We start from the raw sequence: 26,604 nt of genomic DNA, 5'->3' as shown, positions 1-26,604 counted from the left end.
AATAATAATAATAATAATAATAATAATAAAAATAATAAATAAAATAATACAATGTTTAAAAACATCACATTTTAATTAGGATTTCACACCTAGCACATTTAATTGTTCAATTTGAGAAAAATTTCAATATTGGCTTATTTTTGGTGTTCTGCATATTGTTGGTCTAGTAGACTCCTTTGCAAAAATATATTATAACCCTTTGCAGCCAGAAGAGGGCGCTGTGAGTTTGCACAACTCGCTTGGCATGTCCTTGTCTGCATTTACTAAAACCAAGAGCCTCTAACTGCTGCAATAAATTTGGCTAAATTAGCTGCTAAATGGTTATCTCAACCAATATGTATTTGCATTAATCATCTTGCTCTAAAACAGAAACAGTCAGAATCTAAAAGAGGTAGTAAATTCATATTCTTGGGTTAATTATAGCTACAAATGGGGGTTTATATAGAAGTGTTCAATGTGGAGAGTGATTCATATAAAACAAACGGAGTAATTAAAATCTATTAGAGACAGAGAGCATTGTTTAAAAAGCTTTTCTGTAAAGCACAATAACTGACCGATCAGCAGACTGTTTATTTGCCTGAAAACAAAACAAGATAGAAAAATACAAGAAAAAGAACAGAAATAATCAAATAAATAAACTGAAGGAACCACCTACACACTTTTCATTAGATATTTTATTGGCGGTTCCTAAAATCCTTATGCTTATTCCTGGGAGATTGCAGTGGGATACCTGTGCTCACAAATGTGTTTATTTTCCCTGTTTTTACTGCTGATATAATCACTGCATGCACTGGCGCTGTCTGGCTTTCACTGGACATCGCACAAATAACACGACTAATTTACTGATATTTCTAATCCCACAAAAATGGAAATCACTTATTAAGGAAATTATATTTGCCACATTTTATGAGTAACACAGCATTAGAACCAAATGCCTCTGGAAAATATTTTGTATGTCCCTATATTGACCAAAAAAAGTAAAATGAATAAAGCTGCATCACTGTTGCAATGCAGACAATTACATCATCCTGCCTGTACTAGTGTTACAATGTGTCTCTCAAGAAATCAGCAGGATAAATCATTTTAATTAAAAAATCCTTTTAAAAACAAAAGAATTTACAAAAATAATTATGATGATTAAAATAGTCACAATGTAACTAATTGGTTATAGGACTTATAGCATCATTATTCCCATGCAAGTTTAAACAACTGCACGACTGCAGTGATTGCCTGTTTGCACTATTCACATTTCCGATCAAGTGGCACACTGCGAAGGACAGCCGCGGTTCAAAGCCCCTCGAGTTCTGGATGAATCCCACAGCAGGTCAATATATGCTGGTCTAGCTTTATGCCTTCAACCCTGATAAATTGTTGAAAGGAAAGTCTTCATCTCCCTGGGCTCTATCCTCCATCGCTGCTCTCCAAGACATCGTTCACTGGATCTCCCTGGTTCAGTCTGAACAAGCAGAACTGCAATCTTCCTTTGCCCTGTCTACCCAGAGTATCTGTCAATACGTTCGCCGGTCCACATTGTTATGATACCCCCCCATTTATAGGTAAGGCTTATTTTTCACCCCTTTCATTTACACTGCAATTAAATCAATCAGGAGAAGCTCGCACTATTGATTTACAGCTAATGAAGCCCTTTTTAATGTTTTTTTTTAATGTCTACCACTTTTGGAACCATTAAAAAGAATTCTGACTCTTTAATCTCCAGTTCTCCTCCTCAGGCCTCAGGCATGCCTGTAGGGTGGACTCACACTCCAAACACCAGCCCCTGTCCTTCAGTTGGTTTTAATCACTTGGATCCCATCCATAATGGCATCTACCTTTCATATACCCTTTACCTAAACCAGCCGAGTTCTCTTCAGGGTTATGGTGAAATACAAAAGCCAGTAATTTGTGCTGAGGAAATTGCTTTATAGAAAAATACTTGCTCTCAACTGGTATGTTGCAAAGCCAACCCTTTTATGAAACAGAAAGGTAGTCAAAATGTTCTTCTCTGTTCTAAATATGTTTTTATCTGTGGTCCCAACAATGGGCAAGGCTTAGCAGTGCAGTGTAGATGTCCATTTGCTTAAGCTCTACTGTCACCTGTTTTAATATTTTAAAGTAGGATTTAACACGATGACATTACTTGCTGATGATACAATATCTGGAGTGGATTGTACAAGTTCAAGTTTTTGAAATTGAATACTATTTATCTGATTGTTAAACGCAAATCTTAAAGCTTGTGTATTCTGTGTGTATACACACAAATACACATTATAAGTAAACCATTCTGTAATGTGCACTGATCTTTGGAGAACTAGTGAGAATATACCGGTACTTCTTGGTTTACTTCCACAATATCATGGAAACGTAATTATCCAGTTTTAACATTGCTAGGGCACAACATAGACCAGCTCTGTTAGAAGCACTGAAAGACTACTCTCCTGCTGCCCGTTATGGCATAGTCTAGCTACTCTGCAAAGGAAAGTCCCACAGTGGATGGATGAAGGACCACTGTGGTGCTATGAGGAACAACTGTGTTGCATATGTTTTTATTGTGATACTAAGTCCTTTCAGCATCACCAAGCAGACCGTGCCGTAACAATAGAGCAAAGCAAAGTATCTGCAGACTATCTCTCCATGTTTTCATTTTTTCATGCTGAATAAATTGGAGACAGAAAGAACCACAGATTCATGAAAAATAAATACAAGATCATGGTCTAGAAAGTAGAGCAATACGGATGTCATACAAAAATCTCGTCTAATTAATTTACTACAGGCAGAATTCACCACAAACTCAAGATTTTGATGAAAAACATGTTTTAATGTAAATGAAAATACATTTTGAAGGAAATTATTTGTTGTAAACATTTATACTCTGATGATTTTATTAATTTAATCCTTTGGAAAAATAAGATGTAATCCTTAGCATTTTCAGTTTATTTTGAATAATTAGTATCAGAACAAGTATTTTGCATTGAAAATACTAAGAATATATAAATATATGTATATGTATATATATATATCACTCAGTTAAGTCAATACTCTCGGAGAGCCTACTTGTGTTTGGGTGCTTCACACACACACTGCATATTTGACTGTTTTGTGTTAACTTTAACATTCGTAATTTATCTTTATCTTTATGTTTATTTTTTGGACTTGGCTAATTTATTTTCTTTCAACTGTATGCCACTGCATGTCATTTGAGTAGTTTAACTATATTAAATCAAGGGCTAATGGACCTGATCTCCTGACTTTTTAAAGCACAGTAACAACAATGCACTGCTGTAATTGCTTTATAATTCAGTTGGACTCCAATATGTAATCAGATTGCAAAATTCTCCAGCGCCCCAAGGACGTCTTTCTTCACAACAAACACCTCATAAACTGCAAAATGTATAACGACTCACTTCAGCACGGAAACCAGAGACATGCCTTCTGTTCCTGGCTCTCCTATCAGCGAAATCGTTTAGGATCCCTGTATCTCCATAACACTAGTTTTAGAAAATTAAATTTTTCTTTGCTGCTCTAAAAACAATCAATGAGAAACACCATGAAACAAACAGGTGAACGCAAAAGGAAGATTATGTATAAACCACTAGTAAGAATAGATCCACCCAGCCCAACCCACCTAAACAATTCCCTCCCCAGCGGTCATCAGTGGCCTGATTTGCTCGCACAACCATCAGCGAATTAACACTCCTGTGTATTTATCAGCTCACATTCACTGTAATATAGTGACGACTACAAGTAGGGCTTTAATATTTGATGTGTCTCAGGCCTCACTTCAGCAGGCTATTTAATTTGTTCTTCACACGCAGCTCCATTGAGTCTTTCAGCCAGATCAAGTTCACGGCTGTAATAAGATTTTTATTTTGAAATGCATTTCTTCAAGGTACATGAATTATGCACTTCCTGAACAGCCAATAAAAGCATGTTACTGCACTCACAGTCTAAATGGCTGTGTCTGATCCCTTCCACATCTTCAGCGTGAATGAAGTGATAACATCTCTTCCCCACGATGTCGACCGGAGTCAGGTCCATGTAGTCGCTAATTCTGAAACGACAAAAGCAAAAGATAAATAAGTTTTGACTGACCTAATAAAAAACATTTTGGGGAATTGACCCAGAGCAGTGATGCTGGATGAAGGTCACTTCTGACGGATTCAATGATCATCTGAAGTGATAGTGGCACAAACACATTACTGATCATTTTAATAACTGAATTGTAAAACTGAAACCTGGTTGATTCCAAATCTCTCGAGTACAAAGCACATGCCTTGTGAAAAGGTGCATTTCAACCCCAAAGACACAACTGATGAAAGTTTTCGTTCAAGGTTATTTGCTACCAAACTAGTTTTTAAACAGCTTTCTTTTAAATGGTATTACACTGCTTAATAAATATTCATAGTAAAATATATACATACCAATCAGCATGGTTTAATTAAAGAACATTTTATGTATGTAAATTGACATTTGAAGAATATCTTCTTAAGGGTGTAAACTCAAGGATTTACATCTTAGATCCATCTGGGATAAAAATCACCCTCTAATTTCCATATAGCTAATAAAAGGAAGGGAAGGATTTGCATTAGCTTATTATTTTTATTTTATGTCCTCCCATTTAGAAAACCTTCAATGTCCGGAACTGAGATGTTCTGTGTTCAGATTTGTTGAAATAAATCGAGCAATCCAGCACGCCGGGCTTGTTTCGTTCATGGACTTCTAGCAGTGGTTCTCCAAATACATCGCTGCTGCCAAACTGAGTGAAACGCAATACCTCCTTCCACTTTTATAGACAACAACCTAAATATGTTCTGCCCTTATTATCTGTAATATGAATAGTTTAGGAAGAATATACTATGTACTACTTTAATTGAAATGGGCCTTTAGATGATCTGTTTAAGAAATTACATCTCACTCTGTGTTAGATCTGTTCTGATACAAAGGCACAGCGTAAAAGAAAGCCTTGACAACATCTCAACATCTGTCCTTCACGGGTCCTTTAAATACACAAAAAGGGAGTAAATATGTCACACTGTAACTACAGTCCTAACCTCCCCACTCACCTATTTTCACAGTAAACTATGTTGAGGTCCATGTTGACACGGGTGACGAACATCTGACAGTCGATGCGGACCTCGTTGATTGTTGGCGGTGGCAGGGCGTGGGCCACCACCACCATGCCCATGATCTGGTTGGGCACAGAGCGCGCGTGCGTCAGGGACAGTCGGATGCGCAGGCGGCCAGTGACGTGGATAACCTGTGAAGACAGGGAGTGGAAGAGCTCACCATCTTGGAGTCCCATGGGAACGGAGTTGTATTATTGCAGCAAGTGACTAATCAGAAGTTGGAGGATTTGTGTGTGTAAAATAAGAAATGCCTAAAAGGACAGAGACCACATAAAGAACTCTAATTTTAAACGTGGGCAAATGAACACTTCACAAATTTACTTCCATATGAATATAACTAATATATCACATGCACACTTCAAATACAGATTCAAAGCTTAAGTAAGATGTCACATTACTGGAAAGCAGTGTGCCGATACCCAGTGTGAAAGACGATGGCCTGAGGAACAGACAGCGGCGTTCATAAACGAGCTCCTTAAAACTGGACTCAAATGTATTGTTTGCTTAACAGCACTGAATGTTTTAGGCTGCATATTCTGTGCCATTATTTATTTACATTAATCACCATCTTGTTTTAAAACAGTAATGGTCTGACTCTAAAGGAGATAGCAGCACGAGGTATTTTCTTGGGACTGGGGAAAAATAAACAAACATAAGAGGTATTATAAAGCAAATTAAGCAAGCAAAGCATGACATTGAATAGCACACCATCAATGTTTTCCTCAGGAATTATATACAGTAGCTAAAAGTGAAGGACATAATTGCTTATTTCTAGCTTTAAAGTTTTGCTTAGCTTTAAAGTCTTTGTAGCTGTATTTTGCCTGAAGGAGGAATTGACTTGATATGCGCACTGTACTTTTAGATCCATCCATTTTAATCACTCTGCTAAACCCAGAGGGAATTTCCACATGCACTCCTCCAAAAGCAAACTTTTCTGCCTCTGAACTAATGACACTGCTCCATTCACTGCACTGCAGCTGAGAAATGCCATGTAAACTATTTCTTCCTCTGATGTAGAGCACACATATGTCTGGGAAATGTTCAATGCATACAATAAGAGGTAAAAGTATCCAAATATCCAAAAAGTTATGTTTCTGCTACACCTGCTCCTAGAAGGCATGGCATTTTTGATGAGAAGATGAGAAAACAGGTCCTGTGTGGAGTAGGAGAGACGCACAAACCTCCACAGTCGCAAGGCTAGGACTGCCTACACAACAGAGTTACCGAATGACAAGAGCAAGTGTCTGTGAGCGGAGGCTGGAGGAAAATACCTGGATTTCAATTCCCTTAACCTGTTAGTTTCAGCATTAGGGTAACATTGGATTGTGCTGGCATCTACCCCTTTTATAATGGCCTTAACATCTACAGAAAGGATGTGAAGTTGACCAAGGAAATCATGTTTAAAGACTGGTCTCACAGCAGTGCAGTCTTCGTGTGTAGCTCTGAAAATTGTCACTGGAAACATCAAATTCTTTAAAATATTGTAGATGTTATCATGAATCAATACCAACATTAGGATATTCAACTTTGCAGTGTGTCTACTACATTCATATTCAAACAATATTTAATGATTTAGTCTTCCTAATCCTAAGGAGCTAACAGACAGACATCATGTACAAAGGTTATCTGGTTTTCTGCTTTAATTTCACTAATTATTGTTAATGCGTTATCGCCTCTAATTGCACTGGCTTTTAGTCAAAGTATTGAACAAACTGCCTTCTGCAAACTATATACAGGTATAACAATGCACTAGTTAGACCTCATCTGGATACTGTGTATAGTTCCGGGCTCCCCACTTTAAGAAAGATATCGCTGCTCTAGAGGCAGTTCAGAGGAGAGCAACCAGACTTATTCCAGGTCTGAAGGGAATGTCCTACTGAGAGACTGAGGAACTGAACCTTTTCACCCTGGAACAGAGGAGACTACGTGGGGACTTGATTCAAGTCATGAAAGCCATCGACCACATCAAACCAGAGGAGCTTTTCCAGATCAGCAGGGACACACGCACCCGGGGACACAAATGGAAATTGGGCTTCAAGGCAATCAAGACGGAAATCAGCGATGTGGCTGAAGAGACAATTTGGGAACATTCAAAAACAGACTGGATAGGATCCTTGATCACTTAGTTATTAATGGACACCAAACGAGCACAATGGGGCGAATGGGCTCCTCTCGATTGGACACTTTCTTATGTTCTTAACAAAATGTAACAGTAACATGGAAACATACCAACAAAGAAAATATTTTGTTGACAGGAAGAGAAACTGTTCCTTACAGACTGCAGAGAATACATTAAAACATCCCCATTCCTAGGGGATTTGGGTCCATACAAATGATTGATATCTGGTTGGCTTTCAAATAAAATAAAATAAAGAAATACTTTAATAATATGATTCTGAGAGCAAACTACATCTGAAAGTTTTTACTCTGATATAATGGTAAAAACATCTACAACAAGTTGTTAACTGTCAGAATCACAGTAATCGTTACAGTAAATAAAATACACAGAGAGAGCTTTTGGCACTAATAATTGTGCCCGAAGGCAAGCTGCTCATGAATTCTCCATGGTGTGAATAAGTCGGTGACAACTGTGTGTCCTGATGAATGCACAACAGAGCAACAGTGCGAACTACAGCAGCACTCCTCTCCTGCACCCCATCCACTCACTGATGTATAAGATGGTAGATATCTCTCAGGAAATCATGTGGGTTTTGTCATCACGGCCAGTAAACCTCTCACATACTTTTAGAAACAACTGGTTAAAACAGGAGAACCCAAACAAAAAGTTTCCCCAGGAAGTGGACTGTTCAGCAGATACAGAGGAAACCCAGTGGACCTGAAGTGACGGAAGTGCTGAGTAGGGGGTTACAAAGTGCTGTATATCCAGTTCTGAGACGAAAGTGACAGAATAAGATTCACTTGACAAGACAATCCCACCAGAATCAAAAGTGTCACGAAACAGCCTCAATAAGACAGCAGATTGAGGACAATAAAAATATGTGATGTTTAATTAATAGATGAAAATATCAAGATCAGATGCTCCTGCTCTTGAGGATAATGACATATGCACAATATAAAAAGATAAAAAAGACCAAACACAGTCTTAAAGGTAAGCGTGTAAGTATAGTGTAAAATAAATTGTGTAAAATATTTACTGTGTAAAACAAATTCAATAAATGAATGTCTTTTTTTTTAAGATACAAAATTAAAATAACCACATTAGAATCCAAAAGCCACAGGCATCAAAAGTTTGTTAAAAAGACAACTTTTTGAAGTTATTGCCACAAAGACAAGTGTGGTGCACATTGCTTCGGGAGTGCTCTTGGCAAGAACATCATAGGCACTGGCTAAACATTAATATGCTCAAGCAGCTAAATGCAAACTGACACCAGGAGGTTGAGCCAGGCAACACAAAGCAGACGAAGAGCATATCTCAATTTAATACAAACCAACATAACAAAGGGATCAATTTTTATAATTCATGGTTCAGCACACAATGCACTTTCCCTCTGAGTGAATATAGAATAGGTATACATAAGAAATAAGATTCATCAGTTCCCAGGGATTCTCTGGAGTGCTTTTGAAATGTGATACAGCACAAATAATGACTGAGAACCTTTACATGAGTGAATTAAATGAGATCAGCCCAAGATCTGTTTAAAAAAGATGGGTTTAAGCTGGAGAAGAATTCTCTTTGATATGACCTCCAGAGTCGAATGGTGATATAAGCATCCATGATGAGCCCAGATCCTGCGCCGGCTGCCACGCCAGGCAGCTAATATCGGGCTTTGTATGTAATATTTATATTGGTGTGTTATGTAACAACAGAAATGTTGACTTTATTTAAAAGAAATGTAATAAGAAGTGTCCTTGTCTGGCTGTTAATGTATGCATGCTAGTGTGGGTGAATATTTATGCAGAGCAGGACCCTATCTTCATTCATGTTTATTTGCATGAAATATATGTCCACATAGATGTAACAGATAAACTGAATGAAATAAGCCGAGGCGGAATAAGGATACATTTAGTTCCTGTTGCAGAATGCCCCCCTGAATAACACTCTCTCTGACTATCCTGTGTCTCGCTCGCTACTTGGCATTCAAAACAAAATACAAATAAACTAAATCAGAAACAATACAAACAGCAAAATCAGTAGATTACAATTCTGAGCCTTTCGATCATTAAAGCCCATTAAAGATTTCAAATTAAATCGAAGGCTCAGCTCATTATGATGTATTATACAAGGAGCTCACATTTTGAGTGAAATCCATTCATCATAACTAGGCTGGAGAGTCCAAGGTCCCTGGAGGGATGAATCTCTCACTCACTTTTTCATTACAAGCAGAGATACGCTTGGGCATGTACAACACACACTAGAATTACAGCCGCATTAAAATACCCCTGATGTCACAGCTGTGCTGGGCTGCCATGTTAAACCTGCTCGGTCAAAATGGCTACGGCACTCTTTGACTTTGGCACAAATCCCATTGGTACTCAAAGCATTAAGCCAGAAAAAGAAACAGATTGAAGGACATTTCAAGTTGAAATCAATACCATTCAGATGTGAGCAGAGTTGTGTTGTGATTTGTTTTTTCAGTTTTCAGAATCGAAGGAAAGCTGTATTTCAACCTGTATGTAAAATGTGTTCTTTGCAAAAAAATTCAAAATAAAATTCTTGGGGACTTGGAGGATACAGACGTCCACAGGGAGGAACAGCAGGAAGTCGACTCGTTTGCCCTGCTGCCGACGTCTAGAAAGGCCCTTTCAAATTTCACTTCAATCACGTTGTTTTAGCAGAAGAAAGCGATACATTCGGTAGGTTTATATATTGTGAAACCACAAAGCTAAATCTGTTTGGTGTTTGTCAAGAGGCATATTTCCCAATCTGTCTTAATTCAGAGAAAAGCTTGGGGGTTTATTCTTCGCCAGGGGATTTTGGCTACAAAAGATAGATCTGTTTCTCTATTTTATTTTTTCAGCTAGCCTGAACAGCTTAATAGCAGTCAATAGTGTGTAAAAACCGCAATGGTTAATGTGTAATGGCAGTGGTTTATTGTACTTTAAGGAAATGACTGTCGATCTTCACACTCTGCTGCACACCATGATTAGTCTGCTTGGTGCTCTTTTCCCATCTTTTTTAATGAAATCTGGAAAATTGAGGAAGGAAGACACTAGGCACTGTATTTCACTACACAATGCTTTTAAAAGAAATAGCCAACTGGTCCGTGTGCTTTGACAACATACAAACCATGTTTGACATGCAGAAATGCAATCAGGCAGTGGATTTATATTGATACCGAAGCTCATTTGGCAGGGTAGGTTGTGGTCATTAAGTTTATTATTTAAAATGCCAAACTTGAAATCCTCAGCTTCAGAGCAGCGTTAAATGGCACATATTGGGAAACAAGGACTTTGCAAGCAAATTGAAGATTATTATTTATTTAAAAGATGAAAATAGACCTTTGTATGTATGCATATGTGCCGTAATGGAGCATTCTGCCAACAAAGAACAAGTCCAAATAAGACCCATCAACAGACGTAATAGAAATAAACAGGATATCTACTTTGAATGGTGTGTTTTACGGTCATGACAATCATTAATTATTTTATTTCACAGATGAAAAAAATTATTACAAATAAAATCTCTATCCATCTTGGAAAGCCTGTTTGGTATTCTGAGATAGGTGCCGTCCATATGAAGTCTCTGTGCTCATAAAACAAACACAGCGCTCCCTCGTCAACAACTGTTTCTCTCGCTCTGTATAAACACAAATGTAGCTCAGTTCATGTGTTGTTAGGCTACCTTCCCAATACACTTTTAATGCTTTTAAACTATTATGCAAACAAATGCAAATATTGTTATAATACTGTGGCTCCTCTTCCTGTTACTATTTATAATAAAAATCCTGTGATGAGTAATATTTTCCGGGCACCGTGTGCTGGTATCTTTCCATATTAGTGTTAATTCACGCTATGGTGTGTACCTTATATCCAGACGACTTGATGTGGACTCCTCTCTTGGTCAGCGTGGATTTCATTCGAATGAAGAAGGAGCGCTCGAGCGTGTTGTCAGGAGCCAGTAAACTGGGGCTGGTGGATTCCACTGCAACACAAAACAGAAACCTCATTAGTTAATGATGCTATTATATATTAATGTGGGGAAGCCCAGGAGATGATGATATTAAAAATACATCCAGTTAGGATAGTTGTAATAACTTCTCATTGAATTTCTATCATCTCCAGATAATCATTTAATAGCAAAGTGTAACTCGTAACCATCGTCAATGGACAATTTAAAACATGAGTGAACCGACAGCACATTGTAATATTATGTGTTATTAACGGTTGATGTAGAATAAATAACGTTTGCAAACATATTATTTTCAGTTTGTGAGGATTAAAGGTGCTTCTCGTTGTCCAGCAGTATTACCGTTTTCCATGAATCACTTTATTGCCATTGTCAGCGATTACATGTTCTAATACAACACAAAGGCTGTGCAAACCCGTCACCTAGGTCAATGCTTTCCAAAATTCACCCCAAATTCTTCTGCTGTTTACAGGATGGCTTTAAAAACTTACTGCCCAAGATGCAAATATTTGCTCTACTTTTTGTCTTTTCAACTAATCTTCGAAAAGTATGTTGAAATAGAAAAGAGTATTATTTACATTCCTCTTTTCCATACCTGTGTTTTCTCTTGTTAGATTTGCACCTTTAAACTAGATTTTCTCTGGAATAAAAAGCTTTGAAGCGTCCCTGATGTATGGCTGTATGGTGTGAATGACGATCCCACATGAGGGAAAGTCTCCCAGGGATGTGAACACAGCAGCTCCACACAGCAAGACAACAGCTCTCGAGCCTCAACTGTGTGCCTTTTCGGTTTCATATGACTCACACTATCGTAATTTATTTGTGTTATTATTATCTAACACCGTCTTATATTAAGAGCAGTACTAAGAGGCACTGAATCAGCCTTTACAACAGAACAACTAAACTGAACAAACTTTCTAATAAAAAAAATACTTAGTTGGTCAATAACTTTTACAAGTTATTCTCAAATATACTTCTGTTCAGACACCAAGTAAAATAAAAATAAAATAAGAATAGCAAAATAAGACAATATATGGGCAATATAAACCCAAATCAAAGTTTGTCTTGACTAGTACATTCTATTACAGCAATGCCTTTATACAATTGCCCTTGTTGGTGGAGTTTTTTTTAGTTTTTTGGACAGGGCCATTTTGGCGCATGTTGCCCAGCCTCCTGTTCTTCATTTCTGGAGAAAGCTCTGAGCATGTACTGCTGAGGACAGACACTCATTCGATGAGAAACCTGGAAAATCCTGTCTTATGCTGCTCTGCATATTACAAGACTGCCGTGCTTTTTCTCGTTCTCTGGGAACAATACACTTAAAAGTGGGGACACCAACCTCTTGCCATGATGTTTTATAAAGGTTTTGTGTGTCTGAGGACATGAATTAAATGTCATTTAAAATCTAACTAGTCCTTTATCACTCTAGGGAAAAGCAGAGTTATGTTATATTTAGTCATTTCATTTCTTCTGATTAAATATGAATTGCTATGAAATTTTTCTCATCATCTAACAGCAGAATACGCCAACAGCTTTTTAATACACTATATAAGCACAAACTTCATCTCTAAGAGTTTAATTCGCCCCTCTAATCCAATCACATCAACCTTATTTCTCTTATCAGAGATTCCCATTTTGAATTAAATGAGCTCATTAGTTTTAATCAAAGGCAGAGAGATCAAAACTTACACTTAAATGCTTTAGATCAGAGCTGTCACTCAGCCGTAGAGTCTATTTTACTAAAACACAAGATCAGAGCTCCTTAGAACTTATTTCTTTCATTAGGCATGAGGATGGCTTAAAGAAACAGTGTCCTTTTTTTAACATACTGTTGAGGAACTTCAGGTCATTTCTGATGTGTGCTCTAGTAACTAAAAAAAGAAAAAAGAAAGAATGAAAGAAAGATTAGCAGTTCCAGAATTCTGCAAATCATGATACAATTCTTTAAAGAATTCAGTTAAAGCAAAACCGTGTTCTCTCTCTTCGTAAATTACTATTTTATTTCCCTCTTCCCACTTGTATACCGAGCTAACGGAGAGGGAAAATCTCATAGGCTGGACTGAATGCTTCTGAGGGTGGAAAAGGAACGAGAAAGGGAACATCTGAATGAGAAAATCTTATAATATAATAAAAGTAATTGCTGATTTTAGCAGTGCGACATCCAGCTAAACTTGGGGAGGGATTTTTGTGACCTTTCTTCCAGAAGTGAAACACTTTTAAGAAAGTGTCCAATCGAGAGGAGCCCATTCGCCCCATCGTGCTCATTTTGTGTCCATTAATAACTAAGTGATCCAAGGATCCTATCCAGTCTGTTTTTGAATGTTCCCAAATTGTCTCTTCAGCCACATCGCTGGGGAGTTTGTTCAGATTGTGACGCCTCTCTGTGTGAAGAAGTGTCTCCTGTTTTCTGTCTTGAATGCCTTGAAGCCCAATTTCCATTTGTGTCCCCGGGTGCGTGTGTCCCTGCTGATCTGGAAAAGCTCCTCTGGTTTGATGTGGTCGATGCCTTTCATGATTTTGAAGACTTGGATCAAGTCCCCACATAGTGTCCTCTGTTCCAGGGTGAAAACTAGTGCATTGTACAGTCTGAACATCACTGCCCTTGTTCTCAATTCTACACTTTTGACAATATACCCTAACACTCTGTTTGCCTTTTTTATTGCTTCCCCACATTGTTTGGATGGAGAAAGTGAGCATATCAAAGCTTTAAATTCACTGCATTTCCTATTGAGGCTTGGTTGAGCATTTTGCTATTAAAATCAGCAATTGCTGCGATAAACAGATCTAATAAAGATCACCAACAAACAAGGAGAATGAGATCACAATCAGGAGTGAGGCAATTAGCGGAGCTGAGGTGTTATCGTAACAGAAAATGAAAAATGTCAAACAAACACACACACACACACTATATATATATATATATATATATATATACACATATATATACACATATATAAAATATAATATCATATAATGAATATTTATTTATTTTCAGCCTGCAACTGAAGATTTTTCATGGCAGAAGTCAATAAAAATATTACACTCAGTGCTAAATTATTCAAAAGTAACTCACAAGGCAGACAATCAGGTACAGCTGACAGGCATGAGAGCCTACAGATCACGGACGCAGCACGGATACTGTTTCTCACTGCCAGGTTGGACCTAAAGCGTCTCTCTTCTGACTCCAGCATGATTGTGTCGCTATTACACTGTGGCCTGAACAAATCGATCGACGTGCGCAGTGCCTCCTAATTACAATGCATGCTGGGAGATGTCTTAATCACCACCTATGAATGGGCCTTCTACTGCCCCAAAGACGGGAGTTTACTAAAACAGTTCCTTTGTTTTGTACAGGTTATTAAGAGTACACTCATTTTTTCTCCTCCTCCGAAAGTGCAGTTTAAGTCATGGGGTGCTGCCTGGAGATGCTGACGCTAGCCAGCAAGCCAATCAACACTGAGCCATACATTTCACAGCCAATCAACACTGACCCATACATTTCATAGCCACTCAACAGTAACGACTTACAGTTTGATTCTTTTAAATTACTTCAGTTTCCCTGTAAGTAATTCTGATTCCCAATGTTTACCATAGTGGTGCTAAAACAGGCACCAAACTATCTACAGATACTTTAAATGTCTAGTTAGTAATTATGAGCTAATAAATTTGAGTCTACCACAATAAGAAGTGGCCATTTTCCAATCATTATGAGCTTCTGCCAACCCGTTCCCTGATCCCACACAAAGCACTCGAGAGCCACTTGGTTAAATCTCCGGCCGGGTGCAGATGATAAGCAACATGATTTTTATTTTTATTCAGATACAATTTAGTTCTAGGGTCCTACAAAGCTCCAGAAAACAAGTAGATACATGTACACAAATCTGTCACTGATTAAACAAAAGTCATTATTTGTAACTGGTTGTATATTAGGCTAAACCCTCTAGTGGAAAAACATTAGCAAGGTTATTTAATTTTGTTTAATTTTCTTATATTTTCTTTCAAATAATCTTGGATGCATTTAATGAGCAACATAAGACGCACACAGGAGCTGTGGAGAAACACTTTCACAGCTCCTCTGCTTTAGATGAATTAAATTAAAAGCTGGAGAGAACTCAAATAAAATCAAAACAAATAAACAATACGGAGGATAATTTGTGCCAAAATGTATAAATAAATAAAATTATATATATATATATTTAATACATATATGTGGTTTTATATTCCCAATTTTATATATTTTCTTTTAATTTGGGCACAGTCTCTTCACTCCAGCATCAATCACGCTGTGCGCGGGGCGGGACGGCCCGTCTGCCGATGATCTCCAGCTGTGCCTGCTTTGCACTCGGGTCTCCAGGTGAAGCAGGCGGGACGGCGACCGCAGCAGCTTCCTGCATTTCCCATGATTGATGTGCCAGTAATCTCGGATACAGGTGATATTTAGGAATCTAATTCGACTTAAAGTCTCTTTTAAACCGAGTTGAATGTCTGGCCGTACATGGGGACTGGAACACCTTTCAACACCTTTCAGCCTTTAATCTTTAGTTTATTTCACCATCCCTCTATTTATTGAAAAAAAACTAAAAACTTGTACTTGTATATTTCACTGATATCATACATCACTTCTTTATTCACTGAGATCCAATTTTAAATCTAATCCCTGACATCCATTGATCGGCACTGAAACTCAACTGGATGTTTCGCTCCATATATTGAAATCATGAAACAGATTAATTGTATTCGTATTAGTCCATACTCCATACGTTTCACACGTGTGTTTGTTAAACACCAGAATGTGATGCATTACATCACTGACACTAGAGTGAAGACAAAATTAATTGCAAAATCAATCAATAAATACATGTATTTATAATTGTATTTATTAGTTATATTTTTATTTACTTCAACATTTATATTTTTAAATATAATATAGATCTCTACTGTAAAATTTGAACAAAACAACCCAGACTTGAAACTGGTAAATACTCTCCTCGTCCTCTTCAGCCTTTATAGCAATAAACACGGTCAACATTAAATAACCTCGACCCAGACTTCAAAGCCTTTTTCCCTGCTTTACTCATTTGATAAATTTGCTTATTTAAACAAATGTAATACAGAAATGTCTTCAGCTACATCTTTACTGAATGGTAAGATACTTTTTCAGGAAGGAAATTAATATTAATTTTATTTATATTTATTTACTTAATAATAAAACAACTTTCCCTCTAGCAATAGAAACAACCCGGATCATGTTAGGAGCTGCAGGAGATCGCTCTGAAAATAGTTACTGACAGTGGTGTGTCTAAACACTTGCTAAATGGCCTATTAATTAATACAGATAATCAAGCTGTGCTCACCTGAAAATCTAGGCCAGGGGTCTCCAACCCTGGTCCTGGTGAGTCCCTATCCAGCAGGTTTAAAAGGTCACCCTTCTATTGCCAATTTATAAACACCTGGAAGTATTTCAGTCTGATCAGTGAAGCTTTGGTTTGGTAAATTCAGTAATTTAGAAACCATTTAAGAAATTATCAGAATACCTACAGCCTCTCTGAGCAAGAGCTCCCATGGTTGATTTTCTTAATTGATTAATAACTCACATTTGTTCCTAGTATTTAGAAATTGGTGATTTAGGGTGACCTATAAGATAAACTGGATTAGGACTCTCCAGGACCAGGGTTGGAGACCCCTGATCTAGGCTGTGGAATGGCAAGTTCTTTTACAAAGAAACTAAAATATGCACACAGACACACACAATTATTCAGTTTCTTCTGCTTTTTTAATTTTTATGAAGGAGCTTTATAGCACCAAGAGATTATCCAATCTCCTTTCAGTGAACGAATGGAAACTTTCCCTTTTCCGATGTATTGACAGATTCCTCTGATTTTGACAATAATTGTATTTGTCTGTATTGATAAATTTGTCTGATGTAAGCCTTCCTGGCATCAAGCGCTGCAGCGTTCTCATTAACCCCGGTCCCAGACAGCTTTCCTGGTTTGCAAGCAAAAGAAAATCCAGAGTTACATCTTAAACTCAGTAGTTGGTTTTATTTTTCATACCAGAGCCATTTGCCTCAGAAACAGATGCTCTCCTTCAGGGTATTTCCACTGACCTTAGTAATAATATTTTACATCTAGCTCAATACATTGACGTGTAAAAAACTCTGACCTGAATATATCTATGAAGTGTGTGTTAGCTTTCCAGATGCCCTATGGAAACTGAAGGTCCTCTCTTTTTTACGTGACTCAGTAAATCCGCTTTGTCACTGTAGTTTACATGGATTTCCTCTTTTCCTCCCTGCAATGCATTCAGAAGGTGGGAGAAGGTGTTTGGTGGAACTGTAATTGGCGATTCAATCCAATCTGCCAATAATGCTACAATAACTTTACCACCAAAATGTCCCACTATACGGTAATACATCCTGACATATTTAATATAACATGAATACTAAAAGCTAACAGTACAGAACATATTTTATTCACTCAGGGCTTGAGGTTCGGCTGTTATTTTAAGCATGGAGACTAAATATGAGCTTGACCATTGTGTAAAACAACAGATACATTAACAGAGTGTGATTATGAATTTATTGGACATTCATTTAAAATGTTCTACTCTATGGAACTTAATCAAAAATATTCTACCAGCTTCTATAGTCTTTATATTTGATACAATTTACTCTCTGCCTCTTCATTTCACATTAGGAACACAAAAACATGTATATATATAATAAACAAAGATAATACAATACAAACCTTACAATACAAATAATGACAGTCCAATCCACTACAAGGAATACATTTTCAAACGTCCAGCCTATTATTTATAGATTGATTTGTCATAGATGAAACTGTATCCGATCTCTTACGCTCACGTGTGCGTGTGGGGGGGCACAGACAGAACATTTCTAGTCCTGAGAAAAACTGCTTGATCATTTTATGTCTTCTAGACTGAAGAAGAGGAAGAAAACAAACCTTTACAGGCACATTCAGATGCTAAGCGATTGTTTTAGTTTTTTTGTCTTTTTGTTTCTTTCTCTGTTTATTTTCTTTCCCTTATATTCAATTACAACACACCAGTCCTTTGAGCAGTCAGGAATTCTGTGTTTTCTATTAAAAAAGTCATGTTCAATCTTCGGTGTTGATAGAACAGAACAGCTAACACCTGAAACACTGTACATTTCTCACAAAGGTCAATAGTTATAATGTGAAAAAAAATATGTGTTCTCCTCCTTCTAACTGCTTAGTGTGTTTTATGGTTTCTAATAATCTTTTAAATTCAAGACAATGTTCCCCAGCAGCCACAGGTCCCTCCTCTCTGTCCCGGCCTGACTGTCACAGCCCCTTGTCAGCCCCTTATTTATGGGCTTTGGGAGCTCAGATTCATTTCGAGTTGGAACCTTTCAGCAGATCATTCAGAATGCCACAATCTACATTTAAATGATGGCATTTAAAAAAAGTATCACTCACGGCAGTCAGAGTGTTGACCATTAATAACAAGATGGCAGTTCTTTCCTCTCGGACGCCGTGTTTCCCTGAATGTGAAATGTGCAGTGCAGTGCTCTCGACACGAGGCAAGGAGAACGCCATGCAGAGCGCCGGCAAATATGACTTACAGACCCACGCCAGGCTAGATTACCTGGCTAATATTCCCCACTTCACATTCATATCAATATTTGTGTCAATGCACAACATCAGCCATTTAATGTAAAGATAAATTGAATGCACTTCAGCTCTATTGCTTCAAACCACATTTACAGATTTGTCTCTACATTGACGAATTTAGCACTGTAATACAGATATATAATTCATACAACTTTGCACTTATCGAAATAAGCTTGTCGTTCGCTTCACATTCAGGAGCAGCGAGTGATCGTTCTGTGACGTTCGACTTGCTTTTGCATCTGGTGCCACCCTGGATGTTAAGCACAGAGCTGGATTTGTTCACAGAACCTCTGCAGTGATTTTCCCCTCATGTTCGCCACACATTTATATTGTATTCATGCCACCTTACTTTCTTAAATGTAGCTCAGTTTACCCCAGATCTCTTAGCATTATCATGATTTGAAACCCCTGTCACACACTTCACTGTTGTGTTACCACAGGGCATTTCTTTTTGAAAAAACAAGATCTCATTTTGAAAAATTATTTTCTGCAATGGCCATATACATCTCTACTGTTTTTTTATCTATGGTTTCTGTACTTTTATCAATAACCACTGATGAAATGAAAACTCTGGACTCTTCATAGCGGTGGGAAGACCTGCAATAGTGACCTTAAAGCGTACTGTTCCTGCAGTGTAAGTAAGATGTATTGCACTCTTCCGGATTGATTCTATCATTTAAGCAACTTTTAAAACTTAAAAATGTAAAAGCCAGCATATGCTGGATATTGAAAATAAAAACTACAAATACACTAGATGTATCTTCCCCATGGCAACTCGAGTCATTATGACATTTCAGCTCTTACTCCTTCAGATTAATTATAGTTTCCATAGAAAACATGAAGTGCTGCCATGTCCACGACAAACAGGGAAGCCGTATTTATCCTTTTCCTCTTGCCAACAGCAGGACAGATGAATGTGCAGCGGAGACTGTTTGTGCACGTAAAACAATCCCACATTCAACAAAGGGAAAACATCGACAATCTGCAGCGATGGCTTTGATTGCAGTGCATCCCATCATTAGCACCACTCGAATCTCGCCATTCACCTGCGCTGCTGCGTATGACTTAGCTGATGCACAATAATGCAGGTTACACTGATTCAATCGAACGTGTCCCCAAGGTAAATAGTAACTTTCTTATTCCAGTACTGTTCTATCTTTTGTATAAGTTGCTTATGTGATAGAATTGATCAGAAAGTGTGCGACACATCTTAGTTCTACACAACAGCAACATGTCAAGATGCACTAAACCACTAAACCACTTTAGGACCCATGTATGTTACACTTTAATTTGATCAAGAGCTCAAACAATGCCTGATGATGCTTTTAGTATTTCAGTTTAAATGTTTTATTACTGTATCTACTTCTGTGTCTTTACTACACCTCTTGGGAAAAAAAGTTGAAAGCAACACTGTTTAAAGTTGCATAAAAGTCCCAGAAGCACAATTATTGTACTGCTGGAGTGTAATGAGAAGCCCTTATTAGTCTTTCCCCACCAAAAGCTAACAGGCCTGGGAAGATGCACCCTTTGTTTCTTTACACGGTTGTTTGACTTGGTTTGTTGAGTGTCCATTTAAAATTCATGTCTTTCTTAATTTTAGATCATTAATCCACCCCCCCACATAATTTAGGCAAGAGGCTCAGTTGTGTACTTTGTAGCACACTGCTCCTGCTGTTGTCAAGAAAATGTGTTGAAATATATTGTGAACCTGTTTCGTTTAAGCGCTAATGTGCAAACATCTTTTAGTCAGCACTGATCTCCTGACTTGTGTAGCAATCAAACAAATGGTGGGGTATTTGCTGTCACACAAGCTGTGACCATTACTTGAATTATATACTACCATAAACAAACCTTTTCTAATGAGCAACTCTTTCCACAAATGGGTGCTGTCTCACCTTTTTGTCCTTGAACAAAATGCGGCAACAGATGATTTCAATTAAAATTTAAAACCATTTGCATGAGCACTCCTTTCAAGAGGTAATAAATATTACCCCATACATAACATTACCTATGCTAGTCTGCCAAGGAATAATTAGAATGACAGAAATATTCATATCTATGGTTGCATTTGTAGTAAATGATAGGATTAAATGGTAAAATACATTAAGCAATGCCCAGTGAACACGAACATATATTAAAATAATTAAATCAAATCACAAGAAATTAAGCACTTTTATTTTACCATACAGTTATTTATTTTAAAATAATTACCCCTGTTATGTTTTTCTTTAAAAACAAATAACAAAAATGTTCTATAACAATTTTTATTTGTAATGTTAATGGAGCTTTGGAGGCCGACTTTGACACCCCTGCTTATTTCTGAGTTGCTTATCGACTGTGTCGGGATTAAACAATGAAGAAGTAAATCAGAAAGGAAGAAGAATCCACCAGCTCTCTGAAGCAAAGCCACAGCTTCATTGACCCATCTTCACTGCATTTCAATCGCATGTCCTGGAAGTGATTAGACACTATACACTTTGCTCCCAAAGCAGCGGATTAGATCAGAGCCCTGTGCCTTCAGACAGCACTGTAGGCTATGATCGTGTGAGCCAAACCATGATCTAGCCATCAATCGGTGAGACAAATGAAGTGCAGTGAACAATATATACTGTACGTGACGCACAACTCGAATCGCTGGTGTGGCGACGCAGTCGTGTCGCTAGTCTGGGGTCCCAAAAGCATGGGGAGGTGTTAAGGCACTAAGCTGCTTTTCTCCCAAGTGGAAAAACATGCCTTATCAAACTAATCTCACTCCCTTATTAGAAATTATGCAAACCCTGGTTGTTTCCACAGAAGATTAACAAACACAGAGGTATTCTGATCATCCAGTGTCATCACAGGACTTCAGCAGCACACAGGGCTTGTACACGCAACGCCAACAAACGCACAAATCCCACCAACGACTCATTTGAAAGCTGGATCTCTGGGAAATCTTCCTTACACTATTAATTACTCTCCATATATTTATGTATCACACAGTACAAGACAGTAAACATCCATCCAGTAATGGATATAGTTATATGTTGATGTTAAGAGCAATGAAGTGGCTAAAATTACAAAAACCTCTTCCGTAGTTGAGACAAAATGCCACATATTGATGCACAGAAAATGGTGGAAAAAGATTGGAATCTGTAATGATTAACAGACTTGATTATGGGATTGTAGAGTATCATAAAATTGACAACCTAGAGATGCACCAAAGCACTCCCTTCTAAAACACAACTATCCTGGGCTCCTGGGAGAATAAAAACACTGCATGTTGTTACAGGACCTGGAAATCTAAACACACTTTCCCCTCTGATCAGACCACAACAGTAGTCACAGGCACTGAAGATGTGGAAAGTTGATGCATCACTGGGTAAATAATGAATGTAAACTAGGCTGTCAGAGCTGGGATCTGAACTCACAACATGCTGATGCAGAGGGTCACAACACCGGCACGTTAGGACTTGCACAAAACACCGATCTATGCATATGGATGTAACCCCTTCTAAAATACTGAAGTATGGAATCACCGCAATATTGCGCTGGGAGATTAAAGGTTATCGTCTTGTCAGCTGTGGTCTCTCGCCTATTTTTGATAAATCCTCAGAGTGCATAACTAATGGAGAGATAACCTCTGTGCCTTTTAAATCTTATATATCTGGCACCAGCAAAGGGAGACATAGTGCATCCATTATTAATATGGAAATCAGGGTGAAATTGCGACAACTTCACAAATTTTATCTGCGATAGGTTTATCTGGGCTTGTGTTGATTCAGAGAAATGGTCACAGACTTGGAGAGCAGATGTCAACAGGAGATAATTTATTTTTTATTTTTTATGATTTGATTACATTTTGTGCCGTGTTGGAGTGAATGCATTGTGCAGTCCGGCGCAGTCCTGCTGTCAGCCGCACCAGCCAGGAGAAACACACAGGATCCTGTTTGTGCTTTCTTTCTCTTGAAGCACACAGGGTGATGCCTTTTTGTGTATCAGACTCTTCTGAACGCATGGAGCACAGCAGCCATGGCCATGACATCACAACAAAGAAGGCTGAGTTAAGCATGGGCTGTTAAGTAGTTTGCCCTGTCAAAGCATGTCTGTAATTTCCAGAGAAGCAGTGAACTAGGGAGAGCATTATCATTAGAAATCAGCCAGAACAGGGGTATAAAATAGAACAGCAATAACACTTGTCAGAGAGGTGACTGCAGTCAAAACTAATAATCGGGAGTTCAAAGATAAATGCTGACACTGCAGTTGTCGTGCTGCAGCTATTAGTGCAATGTGAAAACAAAAGACCCTACTTTCAGCTTCCCAAATCAGTGGAGAAAAAAGTCTTAGTGTCCAGAACAAAAAGCTCTGTTCGTGTCACATCAGCAGCTCTCTATTCTAATTCCTACAACAACGTGCTGTCATTTTCCACTGGGAAAAAGAAATGGGACTCGTCTTTGTGTCATTAAAGACAGAAAACTGACACTGACCTGAAGCTTTTCCATGTGCAACGGTTTTTACAATAAATCAGGCTATGAGATAATACAAAATAAAACATGTATTGCATTGGTAAAATAAATAAATTGTGATGACTGACAGAATATTGCTATTATTATTATTACCTGATTTCTTAGCAGACACCTAGGGCTGGGCGATATGACTTAAAGATAATATCTCCATATTTTTAGAAGTTGGGGCGATACACGATATATATCTCGATATTTGTTGTTTTTATCCAATCAAGCCACAAAATAAGACCAAAGACATTCAAACTACATGTATTTCGTTAATCCTCCAATAAGCAAAACTAACAAATACTACATGCAGGCTGTCATGGTAAATATATGCAGAATGCAACACATTACAGGGCAAGTGTTGTGTGATTACTATTACATGTATTATGTTGTTATGGGATATATATATATATATAGTTTAAAAATAGCTGGCGTTACAATAGTTTTATTAAATCTTAAATCTTATCCCAGGGATTTTATATTGAACTATTTTCCGTATTATATTAGGAGGATGGTACAGCAGCTCCCGTCTAAAAACAGTCCATATTCACCGATGTCTCAAAAATTATTTAGTAGAGAAAAAGTGAACATCATAATGCTTACGCGTTTCGACTTATCTTCCTCAAAGCACATACATACATATACACATATGATTTACTGTCACATAACAACAATAACACAAGTAACAGTAATCACGCAACACATGCGCTGTAAGGTACAGATTCAGGTAGATTTAGCACAGCCGGGTTTACAGTGGCGCATTAACATCTACTAGACAGGGACATTTCTTTCTGACTGTCGCGTCTCGATTCTACTTACAGTACAGCACGTTGTTAATACAAAATAGTTATAATAATAATAATAATAATAATAATAATAATAATAATAATAATTGAACCACCATCTTAATGAAAAGAAAATGATACTTTCTGCATGTGTTTGCATTGCTTTCCAATTCATTAAAATGCAAACAAACGTTTATTAATTTTGTACAAATGGTTTCAATCTAAATTAGCGGGGGTGGGGGGTGCATGCAGATCGAGTTCAGCCCGGCGATGAGAGCGGGGCGGACCGTGTGCACTTGCGCATTAAAGTATCTCTTGGTTGTGTTGGTTATTGTGTGTCAGTTCACTGTCCTCATGTCTGTCTGTCTGTTTCTGATGCTCATTTCTTGCCGCATCCGACACGTGCGGAAGAACCGGGAAGAACGCAAAGCGTCCTAATGACGAAAAATACTGCCGTAAATATTGCAATTTGCGACACCACGATATAAACGATATAGCATAATATGAAACGATATACGTTTTTCTATCGTTATACGATATATATCGTCATATCGCACAGTCCTACAGACACCCTTATCCAGGGTGACTTACAAGTGTTACAACATATCACATTATTTTTACATTTGTAAAATACATTTCCATTTATACAGCTGGGCAATGAAGTTTGGGTTATGAATTACACAAAAGGTTCTGTACATTCAAGCGACACTAAAATATTAGAGGAAATTACAGCAAGCTAATGTTGTTTTTTAATGCCATATGAATGAATCATAGAGTTAGTTAAGAACAGTTAAGAGGTTACAGATGAGAGGAGGCCATCATGTTCGTTTTCTGGCTAGTAATTCAGTGATGCAAGAATCCAGTTTATTCTTCAATGATCCTAAGGTGTCGGGGAGTTTGGTCTGCACTGCAATAAACAGATTTTTCTCTTTATCGGTTTAAATGTGAGACTGGATACATTAAAGCAGTAATCAAGCAATGTTTCTTTTATAACAAAAAATGGAAACAAACAAGAAAAAATCCCTGTCCACAAACAGTGCATTTTTTTCCCAATTACAATTTACAGAGATTCCAATATCAATTAAATCTCAATTAAATGTTAATTTGTTTTGCTGCACAGGACGAGTGATGGTGGCATTTTTGATGTGCTGTGTTGCACAAACTTTAATTCCTGAAGCAATAAGTTTAATGAGTGCTGCTCATTAGTCATAGGAGGTGGAGCAGAACAGGAACATCAGCACAGCCTCCACCACACCTGCATGCTTCCTGACTCTGCGCTCTGATTGGCTAATGGAGTGTTCCAGAACTAACTTGCATCCTCCTCAATTTCCAAAAAGGATCACATGAAAACAGTCAAATTCGAACAGCCGTGTTCAGCAAAGTACACACTTACGTCTAATTTCCTCACATTAATAAGTCATTGAGGGAAGAGCACTGCTTTCACACAGGCTTTTATCAGATGGTTCCCGTTTCTTTCTTTTCATTCATAGTACAGAACTGTGACACTGATGTTTATCTTGGAAATGGACATTTTTTATTACGTTACAAATTACATGTTTAACCTTCGAACTCGATTCATATTTATTTTTTTCTGGTTGAAGTAAAACAAGTCATTTCATTAATGTCAAACTGTCACTGATTTAGTTTGGGTAGAATTTGCAGCTTTAACCGAGAGAGTAAATAAACATGGCTGATCTAATTAAAAGTATTGACTGTTTGGGATTCTGCAACTATCCATAATTAAAGTGCTAAAGACAAAAGTTGAAATTTGCACTTTATGGAACACCCTGGACAGGATGGACAGAAATGTTAGGACGTATTACAGGGAGACAAATAAGAAAATGCTTAAATGATATGCAATGAGTTGTTTGTTCACTCTAAAGCTATTACAAATACAAAGGGAAAGTATAAAAATGTGTTCAAAGTGTTATATTTACAGTACAATAACTAGATAGCTTCAGGTACGAACGCACTGAACAGAAAAGATCAAATTAATGAATGGTTTAATGGTTATCATACATCACTAAGGTTACATTCAGTGTTTATGTATGTATTTATTTATTTATTTTAATTACAAAGAAGATTTTTCTGTTGTGGCCAAACCTTAAGGGGGTGGAGGGGGTACAATGAAGTACGTTTGTCCGTCTGTCTTCTGTCTGTCTGTCTGTATTACATCTGCTTTTGGGTGTCAAATATGTGAACATATGTAGATATGAAACATTGAAATTAGAGTCTAGTCCTTCATTAAAATCCTTCATGAGCAATGTATTCTTTCCTGGGACACACGATCACAACTTGCACATTTGAAAACTGTTAACTCTTCGAATATCAGTCCAGATTCTTGAGCGCAAGGTAGAGTTTAACTAGGAAAGCTTTACTGCCATCGTCAAGAATTCAGAAACAAGTTCGTTACTCCACATCTGGGTCCAGGTAATCATGGAATTGCTAAAGATGCTATTGTGCTCA

At 37.6% G+C, this 26,604-nt stretch overlaps 1 protein-coding gene across 3 annotated transcripts in view; it reads right to left on the bottom strand.

Annotated features, from left to right (window-relative positions):
- Positions 1-26,604, bottom strand: part of npas3 (neuronal PAS domain protein 3) — a 262,662-nt gene that overhangs the window by 6,468 nt on the left and 229,590 nt on the right. For all 3 annotated transcript variants that reach the window (XM_066694336.1, XM_066694337.1, XM_066694338.1), the window contains 3 exons: positions 11,108-11,226; positions 5,061-5,254; positions 3,942-4,048 (listed from right to left, as the gene is read on the bottom strand). In XM_066694336.1, the coding sequence (XP_066550433.1) occupies positions 3,942-4,048; positions 5,061-5,254; positions 11,108-11,226 (420 nt within the window). The remainder of the gene's footprint in view (positions 1-3,941; positions 4,049-5,060; positions 5,255-11,107; positions 11,227-26,604) is intronic.

This window comes from Amia ocellicauda, chromosome 21 (assembly GCF_036373705.1).
Source record: "Amia ocellicauda isolate fAmiCal2 chromosome 21, fAmiCal2.hap1, whole genome shotgun sequence".
In the NCBI taxonomy this organism is placed as follows: domain Eukaryota; kingdom Metazoa; phylum Chordata; class Actinopteri; order Amiiformes; family Amiidae; genus Amia; species Amia ocellicauda.
The sequence above is the reverse complement of the archived record's forward strand: the minus strand, read 5'-3'. Positions and strand labels throughout refer to the sequence as shown.